The sequence below is a fragment of the Saccopteryx leptura genome, chromosome 12 (assembly GCF_036850995.1).
Source record: "Saccopteryx leptura isolate mSacLep1 chromosome 12, mSacLep1_pri_phased_curated, whole genome shotgun sequence".
NCBI classification, from domain to species: Eukaryota; Metazoa; Chordata; class Mammalia; order Chiroptera; family Emballonuridae; genus Saccopteryx; species Saccopteryx leptura.
In genome coordinates, this window is record NC_089514.1 from 31,694,809 (window position 1) to 31,711,983 (window position 17,175).

The following is a 17,175-nucleotide window of genomic DNA, read 5'->3' on the forward strand; positions in this document are numbered from 1 at the left end:
TTGTTATATAGATTCCACTCAAAACCTAAAACTCATCCTTCCAAACCCACTTTCACCCAAAATATCTTCTGTTTTTAGGCAAACACATGGGAAAAATAAATGGTTTTGTAAGACCCTTCACAATTGCTTTTATGTTTTACTTTTCTGGAATGGTTAACCTTATCAAACTAATTTTGAAGATGCAAAGCAAGGCAAAGAAGATTAAATAACCAGCCATACGTCATAGAGTCTGAAAGAAAGTTCACTTCAGAGTCACAATAGAGTAACATAAACTGTTTCTTCAGTAGCAGGGTTTACATTAAACAATTGAGAAAGGATTAGGAAGTCCCCCAGACTGAGAAACCCTCAAGGGCAAAAACTGTCAGCTGAAACTTTGTGATTCTTCAGGAACCTCCATTCAATACGTGTTTGATTGATTACTCTTTCAGTAGGACCAGAAGTGCCCGAAATTTAAGCTACAGAAGGGGGTAGTGCATTACAATTACAGGTGGGGGTTCCTGGTGGAATTATTCACCCACTGGCTTTCCCCAAAACTATTACCATAAACCAGGACCAAAGTCGACATGGCCACATGGTCAGAGGAGTCTTTCAAGTACAGACCTGGAACATAATGTTGGATGAAAATGCTGTTTGATTCTATGAATAGCATCTCAATGCCACTGTCCTGGAAATGGGAATTGTTCAAAAACTCTGCTGCAGAACCATAGCAGGGTACCCCAGGCTTTTAATGTCCATAATGTGTCTCCCCTTCTAATCTCCCTTTTTCTGCTCCAGACCACAAAGCGGGAGGTCTGGAGGGATTCCAAAATCTGTATTTGTACAAGAAACTAGAATGATTCTGATGTAGTTGGTTCACACCTTGAGAAACTGTTCTCTAGGTAACATTACAACAAAAAATGATTCATCCACTACCCTAGAAAAATTTTCTCCAAAAACAGCCCACCCCATAGTTTCTAAATATAGTTAGAAATACTTCTTTGTTGCTGAAGTCTCCAGAGCTTGAAATATGCCAGTGTGTATTGGGACTCTCCAAGAACACCCACCAACTTCGAGCAGCACTGCCCAGGCGCTGGTGTGAGAAATAGCGACTCGGACAATATGTGGACCATGGATAATAAGAACTTGACAAAACCAACTTGGAATCCAGTATTTCCTGTGCTGTATGCTAGCTTTGATTCTTTAATCAGTGAAAGCTCTCTAAGCAAAAGTTCTATCTATAAAAGGAGATAATGATACCTCAATTTTAAGTCTGGTTTAAGGGCTAAGGATAAATGCACTAGGCAAATAGTTTAGTATTTAATAATTAGTCATTATGTAGTGATTTATTAATCCAATTTTTGAAAAATTCCTGTATATTAGTACACATTTGAATTTTTCACCCTTATGTAAGTTCTAGAAAACAGTAAAACTACTAATGGAACTAGGCAACAAAATAAATAAATAACCCTACAAAATGTTCGCGTTGTTTTGTTTTGGTTAGTACCGTTACATAAATAAATAAACTTCACTAAACAGGGATACCATAGGGCCAAGAAAAATGTCTTATTTTAAAAGCCTCATTCAGCCTTAGTCACTGCTGATGGATGACATGAGACACACTTGAAATTAAGCAAAGAAATAGAAAATTTCTCTTTTATTTCATTTTTATAATACACACGCGAGCGCGCGCGCGCGCGCACACACACACACACACACACACACACACACTTTCTATTCTCTGTATATCTTTTTCTGCTACTTCTATTTCACCTGTATCTTTCCTTACAGGCCCATTACCTTGAATAAAAAATAGTATCTGTGTCATTTTCTCTCTTTTTTTTCTCCCTATAGCTTATTGTCACTTTGATCTCAGCTTTCAAGACATACAACTTCTTCTCTAAGAGAAACATAAATAGCTGATCAAAGTGTAGTTGTCAAGGCCAAGTTCAAGTAGGTGAAGTGGTAGCCTCTCCAGATATTACATTTGACAATGCAATTTTTGGCTTGAAATTAAATTGCTACTGAAGTAAAACAAAGGATATATTTTATATTAAGCTTTGATGTCTAACAGGGATCAAATGACAAGATTTGTTAGCACAAAAATAATAAGATGCATGTGCAGACAAGTACTGCTTTAAAGTTGTAAACAATATTCAACTTAGGAGTTAAATAGGACCACAGTTATTTTGGATAAAAACCCCAAACCTCCCATATTTAAAAATCTTTAAATTGATAAATGTTGTTGCAGTAGAATGAAAACATAATGGAGCATCCAGGAACCACAATCAAAAGCTGCATTCAGAGATGAAACCTCTCCAGACATTGCATTTTATGAAAGAAAATTGGTTGATTAATGGAATCCACAAGGTTCAAAATACAAGCGTAAACAATTAGAATCAGACTCGTATTACCCCAGGATAGACCTCAAATTCTCTCTGAAATATCTGTTTCTGCAGTTTTTTCCTATCACTGGAACCTAATAAATTTTTTAAACATGTTCACTGCAAACAAAAGGGCAGGATTAATTGAATATCAAAAGTCATATCAATGTAAAAAATACGGGCATTGATATTACTTGATTCTTTAATACATTAAGTAGAAAATCCTATTATAGCAGGTTTGTTATTTGTTTTTGCCACAAAATATTGCTGCCAAGAGCTAACAATATTTTTTGCATTTAGTGACTTAAAAAAAAAAAAGATAAATATTCTTTGTGAAAAACAGAACACATGAATTTCACTTACAAACGGTCCAAACGACATGACGAATTTCAAACTTAGCAAAATTTACCTGAACAGTTATATTTAGCTCGAATAAAAAGTATGAAAACAATGTACTGCATTCATGAATTTCAAAGTTTAGATAGCTGCTTATTTTATGAATTCATGTCTTGAAAAATTAAAATCTAGTATAAATTTTATTTCAGGGCTTACTGTTCAGTCTACTACGTATTTTAAGAATGTTAATTTATCTTGGTTTTACATATGAAAATACTTTTTTATGTCTTTCACGATGCCTTTATTCTATCTTCTCTGCTTTCTTGAGTTTTCTAATTGACCTTAAGGTGTATTTTTCAGGTCTTTTTAATTTACTCTATTTAATACATAGTCCATCTTTTGGTTTCTTGAGTTCTTGAGATCTTTTTCTCTGTAAAAATGTAAAATTCATTACAAAATTCACAATTTAAATTAAGTATTTTATAGTATCATTTTTAGGTTAAAAGTTATTTTTAAAATATCCACTTTAGAAATGTGTTGCCTTGTTGCAATAATGTAGCTTTAAATTTTAATATAAAAATAACACCTTTTAATATTTTTCAAGAATATATTTAAAAGATAAAAAATAAATAAGCAAACCCATGTAGTTTAAATTTAAAATCAGATCAAATAGGGAGAGTGCCCTCTTATGGGAATTTTACAGGGAAATCAGTTCATAAACAAGAAATCCAAACCAGACTAATAAAGAAAGATCTCCCTCTCTGAACTTAATGTGAGGTTTATGAGTTGATGTGCATTTACAGGAGTTAGCTTTTCAAGTCTGTTGTTTTAAATCTTCAAACATGAAGATACAAAGACACTCACATATACAAATTCCCTCAATTTTGATTCAAAGCTCAAACGTACCTGTCATTTTTCTCTACTCTGTTGTGAGGGGAAAAAAGAGTGAAAAACTAATAAATCAAACCCATATTTCTTTACCGTTTGATGTATGTTGATGTCACATGGACAAAAATGTCAGAAGCTAGCGAGCACTGATTTTTTTTCCCATCTCCCTTCGCCACTTTTTTTTTTTAACTCCAAAAATAGGCCAGATTTCTCAAAAATGTGTTCCCTGGTTTGAAACCATGTATGTCAAGTTTCAGCCCAGAGCAAATTTTTATGGCTGAGTAATAAATCCCTGAAACTCAGGGTTCATAATGGAAGTGCTGACACAGCCCTAACTCCTCTGCAGCCGTGTGAATGGCGCCACGATTATATCTGCTGCTGATTCTTTCAAAAGTTTGCAAAATACTGTCTTGCTTTAAAAAAAAAAAAAAAGCAGAGGGTTTGATGCCAACATAAACATGCTTTTAACCCATTATGCGCTAATTTGCAGAAAAACCATTACTAGAGAATAAGGCACCCAGTGCAGCAGTAACAGATAATGTATTTTCAAACCTCTTTTTGAGTTTTAGCAGGACTTTAATCAATTCCATGAAGCATGAGTAAGAGTTGAAATTGGAGGATGTTTTTGCTCAGAGGTGACGAAGGGGGTGGCAATGCTTTGCCAGAGAAGACAATGTGGAGATTGGGGTTTGGAGGTGGGGGTGGGGGGTGATCTGTGCCGGGACACACAAAACAGACCCTGTTTTTCTATCACCCAGTATATCTTAAGGATATTTTGCAAAAGCAAGAAGACAGTGTTTGTTTTAATAAATCCTGATTTATTTTGTCTCATGCTACACCTATGACCAAGATATTTTATTCACCATCTTTAAAAAAAATACGTTCTTAAAAAAAAATAATGATTGTCTTAGTACCAAATATATACATTCTTAGTGGAAATTTAAATGTGAAATCTCTTCCATCAAATCCATTTAGAATCTCTCAAAGAAAGTAAACCTTGTGCCATCCATGGAGGCCACTGTTAAAGATGTTGAATCCATTCCCTGCCCTCAGTTGTACCCAAGAACTTGACAGTAGTCAACCTCAATGCCTGACTGGGCAGGCTGAAGTGAGTACATGACGAAGATGTACCTCTTCCCGCAAAAGTCCCCAGTGACAATCATGTGACGCACATGTGCCACAGTCACAGGCATCTTTAAACTTTTAAATCAAATGGACTTCTAATTAGAGTTCCGCTGATCTACATTTGGAGCACTTAGTGGGAAAGATGGAAGAATCTTTTTACTCTCCACTCTTCTCCCATGGGCAGTCCACTTGTCAGTAAGAATGACAATGTCAAAGTTCTCTTTTGTCTCCAGGGCTGAGAATTTCAAAGGGGTAGAAATTAGATTTTTAGGGAAACCAGTAGTATTGTCTTCCCTTTTCTTTTTCCTTGTTATCATTGTTTTACATTTTTTCAATTACAGTTGACATACAATATTATATTTGTTTTGGGTGTACAACATGCTGATTAGACATTTCTATAACTTACAAAGTGATCACTCTGATAAACTTAGTACCTCTCTAACACCATACGTAGTTATAACAATATTATTGACTATATTCTCTATGCAGTGCTTGACATCCTATGAATATTTTCTTTTTCCTCTTTTACTTTCTGTTTTCTTGTTTTTGCTTTCTTTTCTTTCTTTCTTTCTTTCTTGTTCCTGTTATCATTTGGTATATACAACAGAGTGAACAAAATAACACAACAGTTGATAACAAGTGTCTGACTTTATCACTAGTTGGTAATAATTTTACTGGAATCATGACTGGACTTGTTGCTAGAATTGTAGATGGTTTGCATTTCGTTTGCCTCTATCAGTTCCCCCCAAAAGTCTCATGCTTTGGAGATTAAAGTTTATATTGTTAAATATAATGCATTGAACAATCATAGGAAAATTTTCACATATGGGGTGAATGCTTTAATTTTTTACTTACCTCTAAGATCCCTTCTGTTGATAAAATAAATAAATTAATTAATTAATGACTCAGTTTATCTTCTGCACCATACCTTCCTTCACTTCCTGTTTTTTGTCTTGAATTTCCAGTTCTGAATCGTGGCCAATTTTAGGTTCCACCATTTCCTCATCTTCTTCATCCTCTAGAAGAAGAAAGGGGAAAATGCATTATTATCTTTCCTTCAAATCAAAGTCTCTGGTTGATGGTGGGAGGTAGGGGCAAAGGGCAAAGTTCCAATCATTTAGGGCAACTTCTAAGTAAATCAGTCCACAACGACTGCCCAAGATCTATGTTCATGAATATATAAATAAATTATCTCCAAAAGGGGCCTCTTTGAAAGTCTCCCCGTTGCTGAGAAGTCTGCCCTGAGTCAGCACCTGCTGCCTGCATCTCCAGGCCCTCGCCACATGGGATGTCTTGGAATTGCCTCTCTGACCTCTGAAGCTTCTTCAGAGATGGCCCAGGAACAGATCCTAAAATGTTTCCACCTGGGGCACATTCTCCACAGGGGACACCTGCTGTACAGACGACTCATTTCCAATTTAATTCTCACCAAATTAATTTGTTTTTGACCTACAGGAAAGGGTTAAATACAGGTCTGACCCCAGGTCAAATGCCATTGGCAAGTGAACCACCAGGGGTAGGACCCCCAAAAGTCATTGCCATGGGCCTCAGAGAAAGCAACCAACCCACATGGCATTTACACATTCAGAGCAGCTCATGCATTAATATGAATTTAATGAGCACTAACAAATGGACTCAGTAGGCTACCACTGCCAGATGTTATGGTGCCCTTCCTGCCCTATGCAAATGTATGCTTACTCTCTCCCTGCTCTTGACCTGCCTGTCTTAGGGGCCCCTTTCTTTGTAGACTGCTTGGAATCACCAGGCACAATGTAGAAGATGTAGGGGGAGAGTCAAACTGTCACAAGAAAATCCAACGCACAGAAATAAAACTATCTAATAAGTTACAACTTGCTATCATAATTGTTTAATATATTGCCTTCACTCTCAAGTATTATATTCACTGTAGGTTCTTGATTTTATTGGTTCAAATGGGGTTAAAAATAACTGACTTCATTTCCTTCCCCTATACATTCATTCACATATTCATTCATTTTACAAATATTTACAAATCTTCTCTAAGATCTCAAGCTGTACAGATAGTCCCATTTCGATCACAATAAACCCTGAGACTTATATCAACTCAATACTTCAGCACCAACCGCTTAGAGAATATACTATAAGTGCACACTTAAATGTCCAAATAAATAAATATGTATAGCCTGAAAAGCAACTACAGAAGTTCTCACTATATTAAGCAGGTGATTTGTGAAAGAAATATCAATCTTAAAAATATGAATATATACAGTATAGCATTGCAATTCAGATATTAAATTTTTTAAATGTGAATTTTCATTGAAATACACAGTGCTGTATATGCATGTGTATGGGTTGTGGAACCAACCTCATTACTTTATAAGTACTCTATCTATCTACCTAGCTAGCTAGCTATGTATCAGAAAAAAACAAAACATTTTAAAGGAAAATTCTCATTTATTATTAACCCATATACCTTTGAGATAAAAAGTGGCACTGAAATTTTGTAAAGAACACTGAGTTACACAGATTTTTAGACAAAAACAACTTTTTAAATGTTAAATAACATACCTACGACCTTCCCCGTATATAAAGATATTTCTGTTATCTACCCATTAAAAACCTGCTTGGAAAATCTAAACGAAACAGTCACCAACACATGTTGTATCTTTCTGAAACTAACACAGAACCCAATGAGGCACTAACTGGAGGGAGTTTCCTCTTCTGGTAGACCTCGGATAGAGAGGCAATTTTCAAAAGGACCCTTCTCCTCTGGCCGGTTGGCTCAGTGGTAGAGCGTCGGCCTGGCGTGCAGAAGTCCCCGGTTCGATTCCCGGCCAGGGCACACAGGAGGGGCGCCCATCTGCTTCTCCACCCCTCCCCCTCTCCTTCCTCTCTGTCTCTCTCTTCCCCTCCCGCAGCCAAGGCTCCATTGGAGCAAAGATGGCCCGGGCGCTGGGGATGGCTCCTTGGCCTCTGCTCCAGGCGCTAGAGTGGCTCTGGTGGCAGCAGAGCGACGCCCCGGAGGGGCAGAGCATCGCCCCCTGGTAGGCAGAGCATCGCCCCCTGGTGGGCATGCCAGATGGATCCCGGTCGGGCGCATGCGGGAGTCTGTCTGTCTCTCCCCATTTCCAGATTCAGAAAAATACAAAAAAAAAAAAAAAAAAAAAAAAAGGACCCTTCTCTGCTGAAAAATGGCTCCATTTCTAAACCTTCTAGAGGTCTTTCTTTTAATGTAATTAATTCAGCAGCAACTCCCTGACACTAAATGCAAATTACTCCAGCAAACAGAGGTGATAAGGCCCATGTTGTTATGTGTTGAATTGTGCCCCTCTCCAAATTCTTCTGTTGAGGCCCTAAACCCCAGTAGCTCAGAATGAAGAATGTGACCATATAGGGAATGAGAGTTGTTGCAGACATAATTAATTAAAATGAGGCCACACTGAAGTAAAGTGGACACCTAATCCAGTCTAACTGCTGTCCTTGTAAAAAGGGGAAGTTTAGACAAAGACTCACACAAGGGAGAACGCCACGGGAAGACGAAGGCAAAGACTAGTGTGGTGCTATAGGCCCAAGAACCCCAAAGATTGCCAGGAAACCATGAGAAACTAGGGAGGAGTCATGGAGAGAATGTCGGAGCCCTCAGAAGGTCCTGACTCTGCCAACACCATGATTGCAGAATTCTTTCCTCCTGAACTGTGAGACATGAATTTCTGTTGTTTAAACCACCCAGCGTACGGCACTTGGTTACAGTAGCCATAGCAAACCTAAAAAGCCAATGAAGTGCCTTACTTTCTATGACCTTATGATCTAATAGAAGAGATACAATGCATATACGATAGTAATACCCAAGGCAGTGATGAATGTTTTACTTCTATAATCTATTTATCAGAACTTAGTATCATTGGACTAATTTTCTAAATGAGGAACAGAGTAATGCCCTCATCAAACAAAACAAAACAAAAACAAACAAATAAACCAAAACCCCTCCAACCACATCAAGCTCCAATTTCTATCTGGCCCTGCCTCTTTTCCAGTCTGCGATCATTAGCCATGACGCACGCCGCTCTCCTCCCCACAGCACGACATGAAACACCAAGGAGGAGAAAGGTCTAAAGTACAGGCAGATGCGACATTCATAGGCAGGACAAGGAGGGGTCCGTGGAGGTTCTTGGAGGTGGACATCACATGTCCTTCTCAGGGACCGCTCTCTCCACATGTCAGGCTCAGCTGAGAAATTAGGTTTCACAGCCTTGATAACTACACATGATAGGTGGTCTTATTTATCAAGAATATTATAAGCCCTGGCCGGTTGGCTCAGCGGTAGAGCGTCGGCATAGCGTGTGGAGGTCCCGGGTTTGATTCCCGGCCAGGGCACACAGGAGAAGCGCTCATTTGCTTCTCCACCCCTCCACTGCGCTTTCCTCTCTGTCTCTCTCTTCCCCTCCCGCAGCCAAGGCTCCATTGGAGCAAAGATGGCCCGGGCGCTGGGGATGGCTCTGTGGCCTCTGCCTCAGGCGCTAGAGTGGCTCTGGTCGCAACATGGCAATGCCCAGGATAGGCAGAGCATTGACCCCTGGTGGGCAGAGCATCGCCCCTGGTGGGCGCATGCGGGAGTCTGTCTGACTGTCTCTCCCTGTTTCCAGCTTCAGAAAAATGAAAAAAAAAAAAAAAAAAAAAAAAAAAAAAGAATATTATATACTGCATCCAAATTCTGTTCTCATTTTCATCTCGGAGTCCACTGCCCTGAGGCCTGACCAGCCACACTTAATACAAATTTCTCTGGCCAGATGCATTCACGACGTGGGTGGGAGCAGGACGTGAAGGGAAGTGACTGATCTGAGATCGAGCCTGGAGCCCACCACTTGCTAGCCTCTCAGAGTTACACAACTCAGAGAAACTCTCTGAGATCTTGTTTCCTCTGAATTGGAATAGTACTCTCTCCTTAAAACACAATGTTTAAGAATAACAAAATGAAATAATTGACGTGGAACGAAGTTGCTTTTTAAACCATGAAGAGAATTGGGAATACCTATACCCAGAAACTCTCAATTTGGTGTTGCTTTTGCTTGAATGTTAACAAAGATTTATTGAGCACTTACTATGCATCATGTGCTGCAAAATGACAAAGGACAAGACAGAGAGGGAAAAAAAATCTTTGTGCTCATAGAGCTTCCATTTGAGTTGTTGGAGAAAAACTACAAACCAATGAACAAAACATACCGTATCAGGTAAATGCTGTGGGGATACAGAAAGTTGGGGGGGGGTTGGCCAAGCTGGTAAGGGGAGGGAGAGTTGAAATTGCAAATAGAGAGGTCAGGAAAAGCCACAGTGAGGTGACATTTGAGTAAAAAAATTCAAGGAGTTAAGGGAGTGAGCTTGGGGAAGTAAGACTAACAGATTCTTCCGTCTCATTCTGTGGACCTAAGGGGTGAAATGGGTTAAGATCTGAATTAATTTATTCTCGGTTCCTTTGACTATGGAACTGTGTTTTCATCGGTGCCATTGGGTCTCTGGAGTCACGTCTTCTAGTTCTCAACGTGAAGTCAGTTTCACCAAATGACTTGAATTAGTCACCTGTAAAGAGTATCAAGTTCTCACCTTTCACAGATATAAGGGCTTTGATTTTGAACATTAATTTCTGGAAGAGTCAAAAAGCAACATCATGGCCCTGGCCGGTTGGCTCAGCGGTAGAGCGTCGGCCTGGTGTGCCGGGGACCTGGGTTCGATTCCCAGCCAGGGCACATAGGAGAAGCACCCATTTGCTTCTCCACCCCCCCTCCTTCCTCTCTGTCTCTCTCTTCCCCTCCCGCAGCCAAGGCTCCATTGGAGCAAAGATGGCCCGGGCGCTGGGGATGGCTCCTTGACCTCTGCCCCAGGCGCTAGAGTGGCTCTGGTCGCGGCAGAGCGACGCCCCGGAGGGGCAGATCATCGCCCCCTGGTGGGCGTGCCGGGTGGATCCCGGTTGGGCGCATGCGGGAGTCTGTCTGTCTCTCCCCGTTTCCAGCTTCAGAACGAAAAAAAAAAAAAAAAGCAACATCATGACAGAAAGTGCCACTTAACGTTTATCAGAAAAAGATTATTCTATAAGGGCTTGGCTATACAAAGGGCTATAACACATTGTGGCAGCAGTTTATCTAATGTATTAGGTTATCAAATCTTTCAAGTTGAAAATCCTTCCCCAGAGGATGTCTTTGATAAGTTATTTTTTAAACTAACAAATATGTATTGTGTTTATAATATGTACAAAGGCCCATAGTGAGATATTGTGAATAAGAGAGAAACAAGTTTTTAAAAAATAGTACCTGCCTTTTTAAAGTGGTTAGAAACCAGTGTAGGCATGAATTTGTAGTGGCCACAGAATCTTTGTCTGTTAGCCTTTTAAAGACACAAAGTAAATGTTTCAGTGGATTTGTTAAGGAAATAAAACACAAGGGGCTGGCTTGTTTCTCTGCATACTGATGTGTTTGCCTTGCTCAGCAAAGAGAGTGTATTTTTCTTTAAGACTGGTTTCCTTTCTGGTGCAATTGGAATTACTTCTGTTGAAACCATTTTCAAAACAGGGAACTAACGTTAAAGAAAAGGATTTATGTAGACCCACTACAGACTACTGATATATGAGTTGTGCCACTAGTTCATACCGGTTACATTTCCTCTGAGATTGGAGGGAAAAAAATTACCACCCATGTGCGGTTTCCTGTACCAGGTCCACACCAGAAATTAAACTAGTGGCAAAAGTTAATGACCTGTCAGTGAAGGGGCTAATTTCAAACAATGGCATTGTTGGACACATTATTTTATTTAGCACCCAAATCCTGACGTCTGCAGTTGCTGTGTTCATTCCCTTTCAAGTGGAAAAATCTTCAGTAACCACTGTCCTCCTTCCTTAAGGTTTTCGAAGGTCTGAGAATGAATAATTGCACATTCGGCAGCAATCTCCTATAACACGCTTAGCACAAGGCCTGATCCTTTGTGTGAGCTTCAGAAGTGTTGTTTCCTCCACCAGTTTGTGGGTCCAAGTCAAGTCAATGCAGTTGACTTGAACATGCCCAGTCTTCTGATTGTTCAAATGCTCTGCTAGCCTCACACATGGGAGACGCTTGGAAAGGGAGTGTAGTGGAATATTGATCAGTTTGGCAATACAATATCAAAGCCCCTTCCTGCCTGGGGGGGGGGGTATCCCCTTGCAGGACTGTTGTATTGGTGACACGCTAGACACTACTTTCTTCTCCTGGAGCCCAAGGGAACTCGTCTTCCGGCTCTCCACCTCCTGGTGGCCAGGACACAGACCAGATGCTCCTAACTGGGGCTTTGTCTTTGGAGCCAGAAGACAAAGACAGGGGAGAGTTTGGATTAATTCGGGGCAATAGGCCATAGGAGCAGTGATGTCCACCATCTGGGCCAGACTGCTCCAGCCGCCCACAGCCTGGGTTGGTCCCTGCCTTTTTCCAAGCTTGCTCCTGTTGCCTCCTGTTGATTCTGTGAGCACCAGATTTCCTTCCAATAAATTTCACTAGAAGTGGTGTGAGCATGAGATTTCCTTCCAAAAAATCCCACTGGACCTGGTGCCTGCTACTTTGCAACCAGAGCCTTGAGTGGCACAGGGCAGCTCTCTGTGAAGAGCAGCAGGGCTAGTGTTTTATAAGGTCAATGGGATCTCACTTTCCCTGTGCTCTCCCAGGGCCAGCAAAGCCCCAGGATAAGAGGGCGTGGGTGTCCCGGAGAGGCCTAGCTGCCCTGCTCCAGGCTTTCCACAAGGGGGCGGTGGCCCTTCCATCTGCCACCTCAGGTGAAGCTGAGATGTACAGAAGGTACAGGAGGGCAGCCGGGGTCACCAGGGCCATTTCACTCCATCCTTCTTGACTCCAAAGGCCACCCAACTGCTGCCAAAAGGGGAAGGGACAAAGCAATTACCACATGACTTTGAATAGAACAGGCCAATGACTGTAAGAGGCACGATTACTTTATGTACCACTGCTAATTAAACTATAACGCATCATTGGTTCTCGTGTGAAAAACTGTGAATGTTAGAACTGATGGAATAATTTGTGGCTTAGAAATAAATAGGAACTAAATAAGTAGAAAGATAAGAGAAATCGCAAGAACAAACGGTATTTTCTAAATTGTCTACTGTGTTGCTGTTGGTGAATAGGTTTGGAGAGATATAACGGCACATTTATGGATTCGTTTGTTTGTTTTTTAGATGTATTGCTTTCAGTGTAAGAATAAATGCCCCAGCCACTTTGATATAATTCTATGTACGCACAGACATTTCAGATAGTGATTCTTTTTATAACATATTTAAAATGTTTCAACAAAAACACGAAGAGCTAAGTCTCAGAGTAAAGTTTATTCTCAATTTAATAAATAAAGCACTTTAACAAAGCTAGTCTTTCTAGCTCGTCTTTGGCCTCATTGTTTCTTCTCACGTGAAGAGCCACTCTGGATAATTTATACCTATGCCTCCCACTGCCATCTGCAGATCGGTCTCTCCAGCCGAGACAGCCCTTTTAGGCTCCAGACTCTGTGCCGCACATTCCAGCATGAATGTCCCACCAGCTCCTCACACTTGACATCTTTAAAGCAGAACTCCCGCCTTTTACTAAGACCTGCTCTTCTGATTGCACTCTCTACCCTGCCTAATGGGTGCCACCATCCGCATGGGGTCACAGCTGGACACCAGAGCACCACCTTCAAGTAGTCCTTTCCATCAAAGCCTGTCAGAAAAGGTCTCAGAGTCTTTCCAACTATTCCTCCAAAATTTGTCTCAAATGCACCTGTCTCTGCGGCACTGCCCTAGGCCAGGCCATTACCATCTCTTGCCTGGAGTATTACAATAGCTTTTTGACTGGTCCTCCTCCCATTACCTGTCTGGATCTATATTTATAGTAGTTTCATAGTTTTCTTTAAAAAAACACATCTATGTATCATTTCCCATTAAAAATATCTTCTATAGCCCCTTCTATACTTTACTTCTTTATAGTAAAAGTTTTAGTATAAAAGGCCATAGTTCCTTTTCTTTCTTCCACCTCATTTTCCATTATGACAGTGCACAATCACCCAATGTCCCAGTAGGTTCATGCCTCAAATGCACGGCACATTATTTTTCTGTCTGTGTTGAACTTTCCCTCAATATCCAGGAGGTGGTTATGACTAGCCCTTCATAATGCAACTCCAGAGCTTTAACACTCCCCCCTCCGAGCAGATTTGTTGAGCCCCTCTATTGTTCTACCAACCCACCTTGTACACATCCCCATGGTAACACACACATCTTGGTACACCTGATATTAGGTATAGACACCTATCTCCAAAGCTGGATGTAGTTCCTCAAAGACCTATTCTTGTTAGTACTGTCATTGTCAAGTACTGAGACTAGTAATACAGAAACAGGTGATTATTCTGGAAAGCTAGTAGTTCTGAACCACACCATCTAGGACACTGCATGACAGAAGAAGTTTGAACTTTTTCCTGGAGATCAGTGTGCCACTTTTAATAAACACAGATCTCAGTTAGTCCATAGGTATTATTTAAATTTCAGAAGGAATTCAAGGTATTGATGATGCTAAACACAGCTTTTGAAACCTCATTCATCTTCCCAGACAGCCCTTTATTCACACTCTGATACACCTTTCTAAAGGGCCACCTGACTCTTGATGAAAATACTGCTGACAACCAGCCCCACAAAGGAGCTGGAGGCTTTTCAAAACCCAGTAGACAAAGTCTGATTTTGTTTAAGGACATGAAGGCTGCCGGGAGTGGGAAAGCCTGGAATGAGCAAGACGGTTAGAGGGTAAGCTATAGCTGGGGTCCAAGCAACAGCTGATGAGACCTTGACTTAGGATGGCTTCACTGCCAGCGAGTGCGATGAACTGAACTGTGAATTAAGACCTGTGTTTGTACAGCAGACAGTGAGAACTCACTCAAGTCACCCTACCCTTGGGCCAGCTTTGCGTACAGTTTGCCAACTTTGCCAGGAGTCCAAAGAGAGCCACCCTCCCGATCTGTATGACGGCGGCCAAAATAAAGTATAACGTGCACCACTGAATGCTTACACAAACCAAGGTGAGCGCCTCTGTGCTTTAAAAATATGCAGGAACGACATACTTTGTGGGATTTTCAGTAAGCACTTTGTTAAATATACTACATGCTAATATTTAAAAAACCTTCACTTTCTGGTCTAAAAAAATCTGGCCAGAGTAAAGAAAACATACATTTCTCATCAAACAGAGCACTCCTGTTAACACTCTGGGCCACATCAGTTCCCTCCTAAGGCTCAAACATGACAGTACTTGGAAAGTTTACTTCCTGATGGAATGTCACCCAAGGCATTGCAAATGGGAGGAAATGAAAGAAAATATTCAAAACGAGAGAGGAAGCCAGAGAAGAGTACTTTTTAGCAGCTGTTTCTGAAACGTGTAACGGTGCTGATATATAATATGTGTACAGTAAACACGTGTTGAATGGTGTGAGTGTGGATCAGTCAGCTTGCATGGCAGGACAGAGATTGGGAAGAGAACATTGCTTTTCTCAGAGATGTCCAGGCAGGAGCCCATGGATAACTTCAACATTTGATGTTTCGGATGGGAAGGCTGAATTGATCTGTTATTTCCATACATTTTCCTCCTTAGAAACCTTCAGTGGCTCCATGTTTCCAAGATCAGCATAGCACTGAAGGCCCATCACCATCTAGTCCCACCTTAATTCTCCAGCCTTGCTCAAAGCAGAATAACCTTTGACTCAAGTGTGTATGAAACCAGCCTTGTTTGTTGTCAAAAAAAAAACAAAACCCTCCCTTCTTCTGCCTCTTCAGTCTTTTATATTTTTCAGGCTCCCATTTCCCAAACTCTCTGAGGAAGTCATGATGCCTTCAGCCACAGAAGAAATCAGTTAGGTGAACTAATTCATGCTAATAAATTGGAGAATGGTAACCCAGGTAAATTGATACCTAATGGCAAACTGCAGCTCCTGCAGAATGTGGAAGGGAGGGAGACTTTGAAGGAGCAGATTTTGAAGAGCCACCCTTCAGTTCTAGAATGACTCAGCACAACTCTAGAGAGCAGCACTGCCATCGGACTCCATGTCTATCTCTGGCAGCCTTATTTGTATAGATGTCTAACACACACACACACACACACACACACACACATACACACACACACACACACACACGTACATCTGGGCAACAATTTAGAACATGTGAAAATGCCATTCTTGGCTGTTTGGAAAGAGAAAAAGGACTCCTAGCTTTCTTTTTCAGACTTAAATCACTTTTGCTGACCACTGTTGACTTTGGCTAATTTCAGACCCTACTGTTTCCTCTACCATTCCTTCCAAATGTGCAAATCTGCTCTTCCTCTTCAGAGAGGATATTGCTTGTTGCTTACTCACCACCTCCTGTGTGCTCGGGTCTTTTCAGGCAGCAGGGAAAAATGATAGTTATCAATTTATTAAAACATACATGTCAAGCTTTGTAGTAAATGTTTTATGTCCATTAGCCCACCTAATCCTCCTAGTAACTCACCGAGGCATACACAATTAGTTCTGTCTATATGTGAGGAAACCGGCTTAGACAGGAGGATGACCCAACTAAGGTCACAGAGGTAGAGGAAGCAACAAAGCCAAGATTCAAACGCATGTTTTCCCAACTCCCCAGATCCCTCAATTTACTGCTAAATCACACCAAACAGTATAAAAGAAGTAAAGGGAACTGTAAGGGACATGAGTGGCTTTGACCACCTTGAATCCATCACCCAGTTCTTGGAATAACAGCCCCTCTTTCTTCTTTGGTGGATCTATTCCTTCTCTCTTTTAGCTAAGTAAATCCTCCTTAAGTTTTAAGGGAAAATGTTCTATCTGAGCCAATGGGACTAAATCTCAGCACTTTCCTTTAGACTATGAGTAAAGTGACCATATAACGTACTATCCAAATTTGGATACTTCTGAGAGGGAATGGAGGTGTAATTAATATTTAAGCAGGGCTGGCAAGTATGAATAAGGACTGTCTGGGAAAACCAGGATATGTAATCACTCTAACCATGAATGATTTTTTTCCTCCTTTGGAGACTATCCTGGGCAATCTCAGATGTATGGTTACTCCCTACAACACAGAAGTGGATGCCTTTTTTCTATTGGACTAGGTGACTGTCTGGCTAAACCAGGACACATGATCACCCGAGTCATCAGAAAGTAGATTTCTCCCCTCCACTGATCTAAGTGTAACTGAAGCCGTCTCAGCTTTCCACACAGAGCCTGAGAAAGAAGCAAGAACACAGGGCCCAACTGAGTTGAGCAGTAGCTGAAGCCAGAATGCCTCTAGAATCTAGGGGTAAATTTTTATTTGTAAAATCTAATTCACTTTCTTTTGGCTTAATTTGGGGTTAGTTTCTTTGTCACTTCCAACCACAAAAAAGTACAAGTGGACAGAAACAAATAATTATTGAGTACCTACTTTGTGCTCTGTATTTTTTCTGCACGAGCTCATTCAGAATAT

General features: G+C 40.7%; 1 protein-coding gene across 9 annotated transcripts in view; it reads right to left on the minus strand.

The window, feature by feature from the left end:
- DYNC1I1 (dynein cytoplasmic 1 intermediate chain 1) overlaps positions 1–17,175 on the minus strand; it is a 332,370-nt gene that overhangs the window by 127,924 nt on the left and 187,271 nt on the right. For all 9 annotated transcript variants that reach the window (XM_066353884.1, XM_066353880.1, XM_066353888.1 and 6 more), the window contains one exon: positions 5,638–5,727. In XM_066353884.1, coding sequence (XP_066209981.1) covers positions 5,638–5,727 — 90 coding nt within the window. The remainder of the gene's footprint in view (positions 1–5,637; positions 5,728–17,175) is intronic.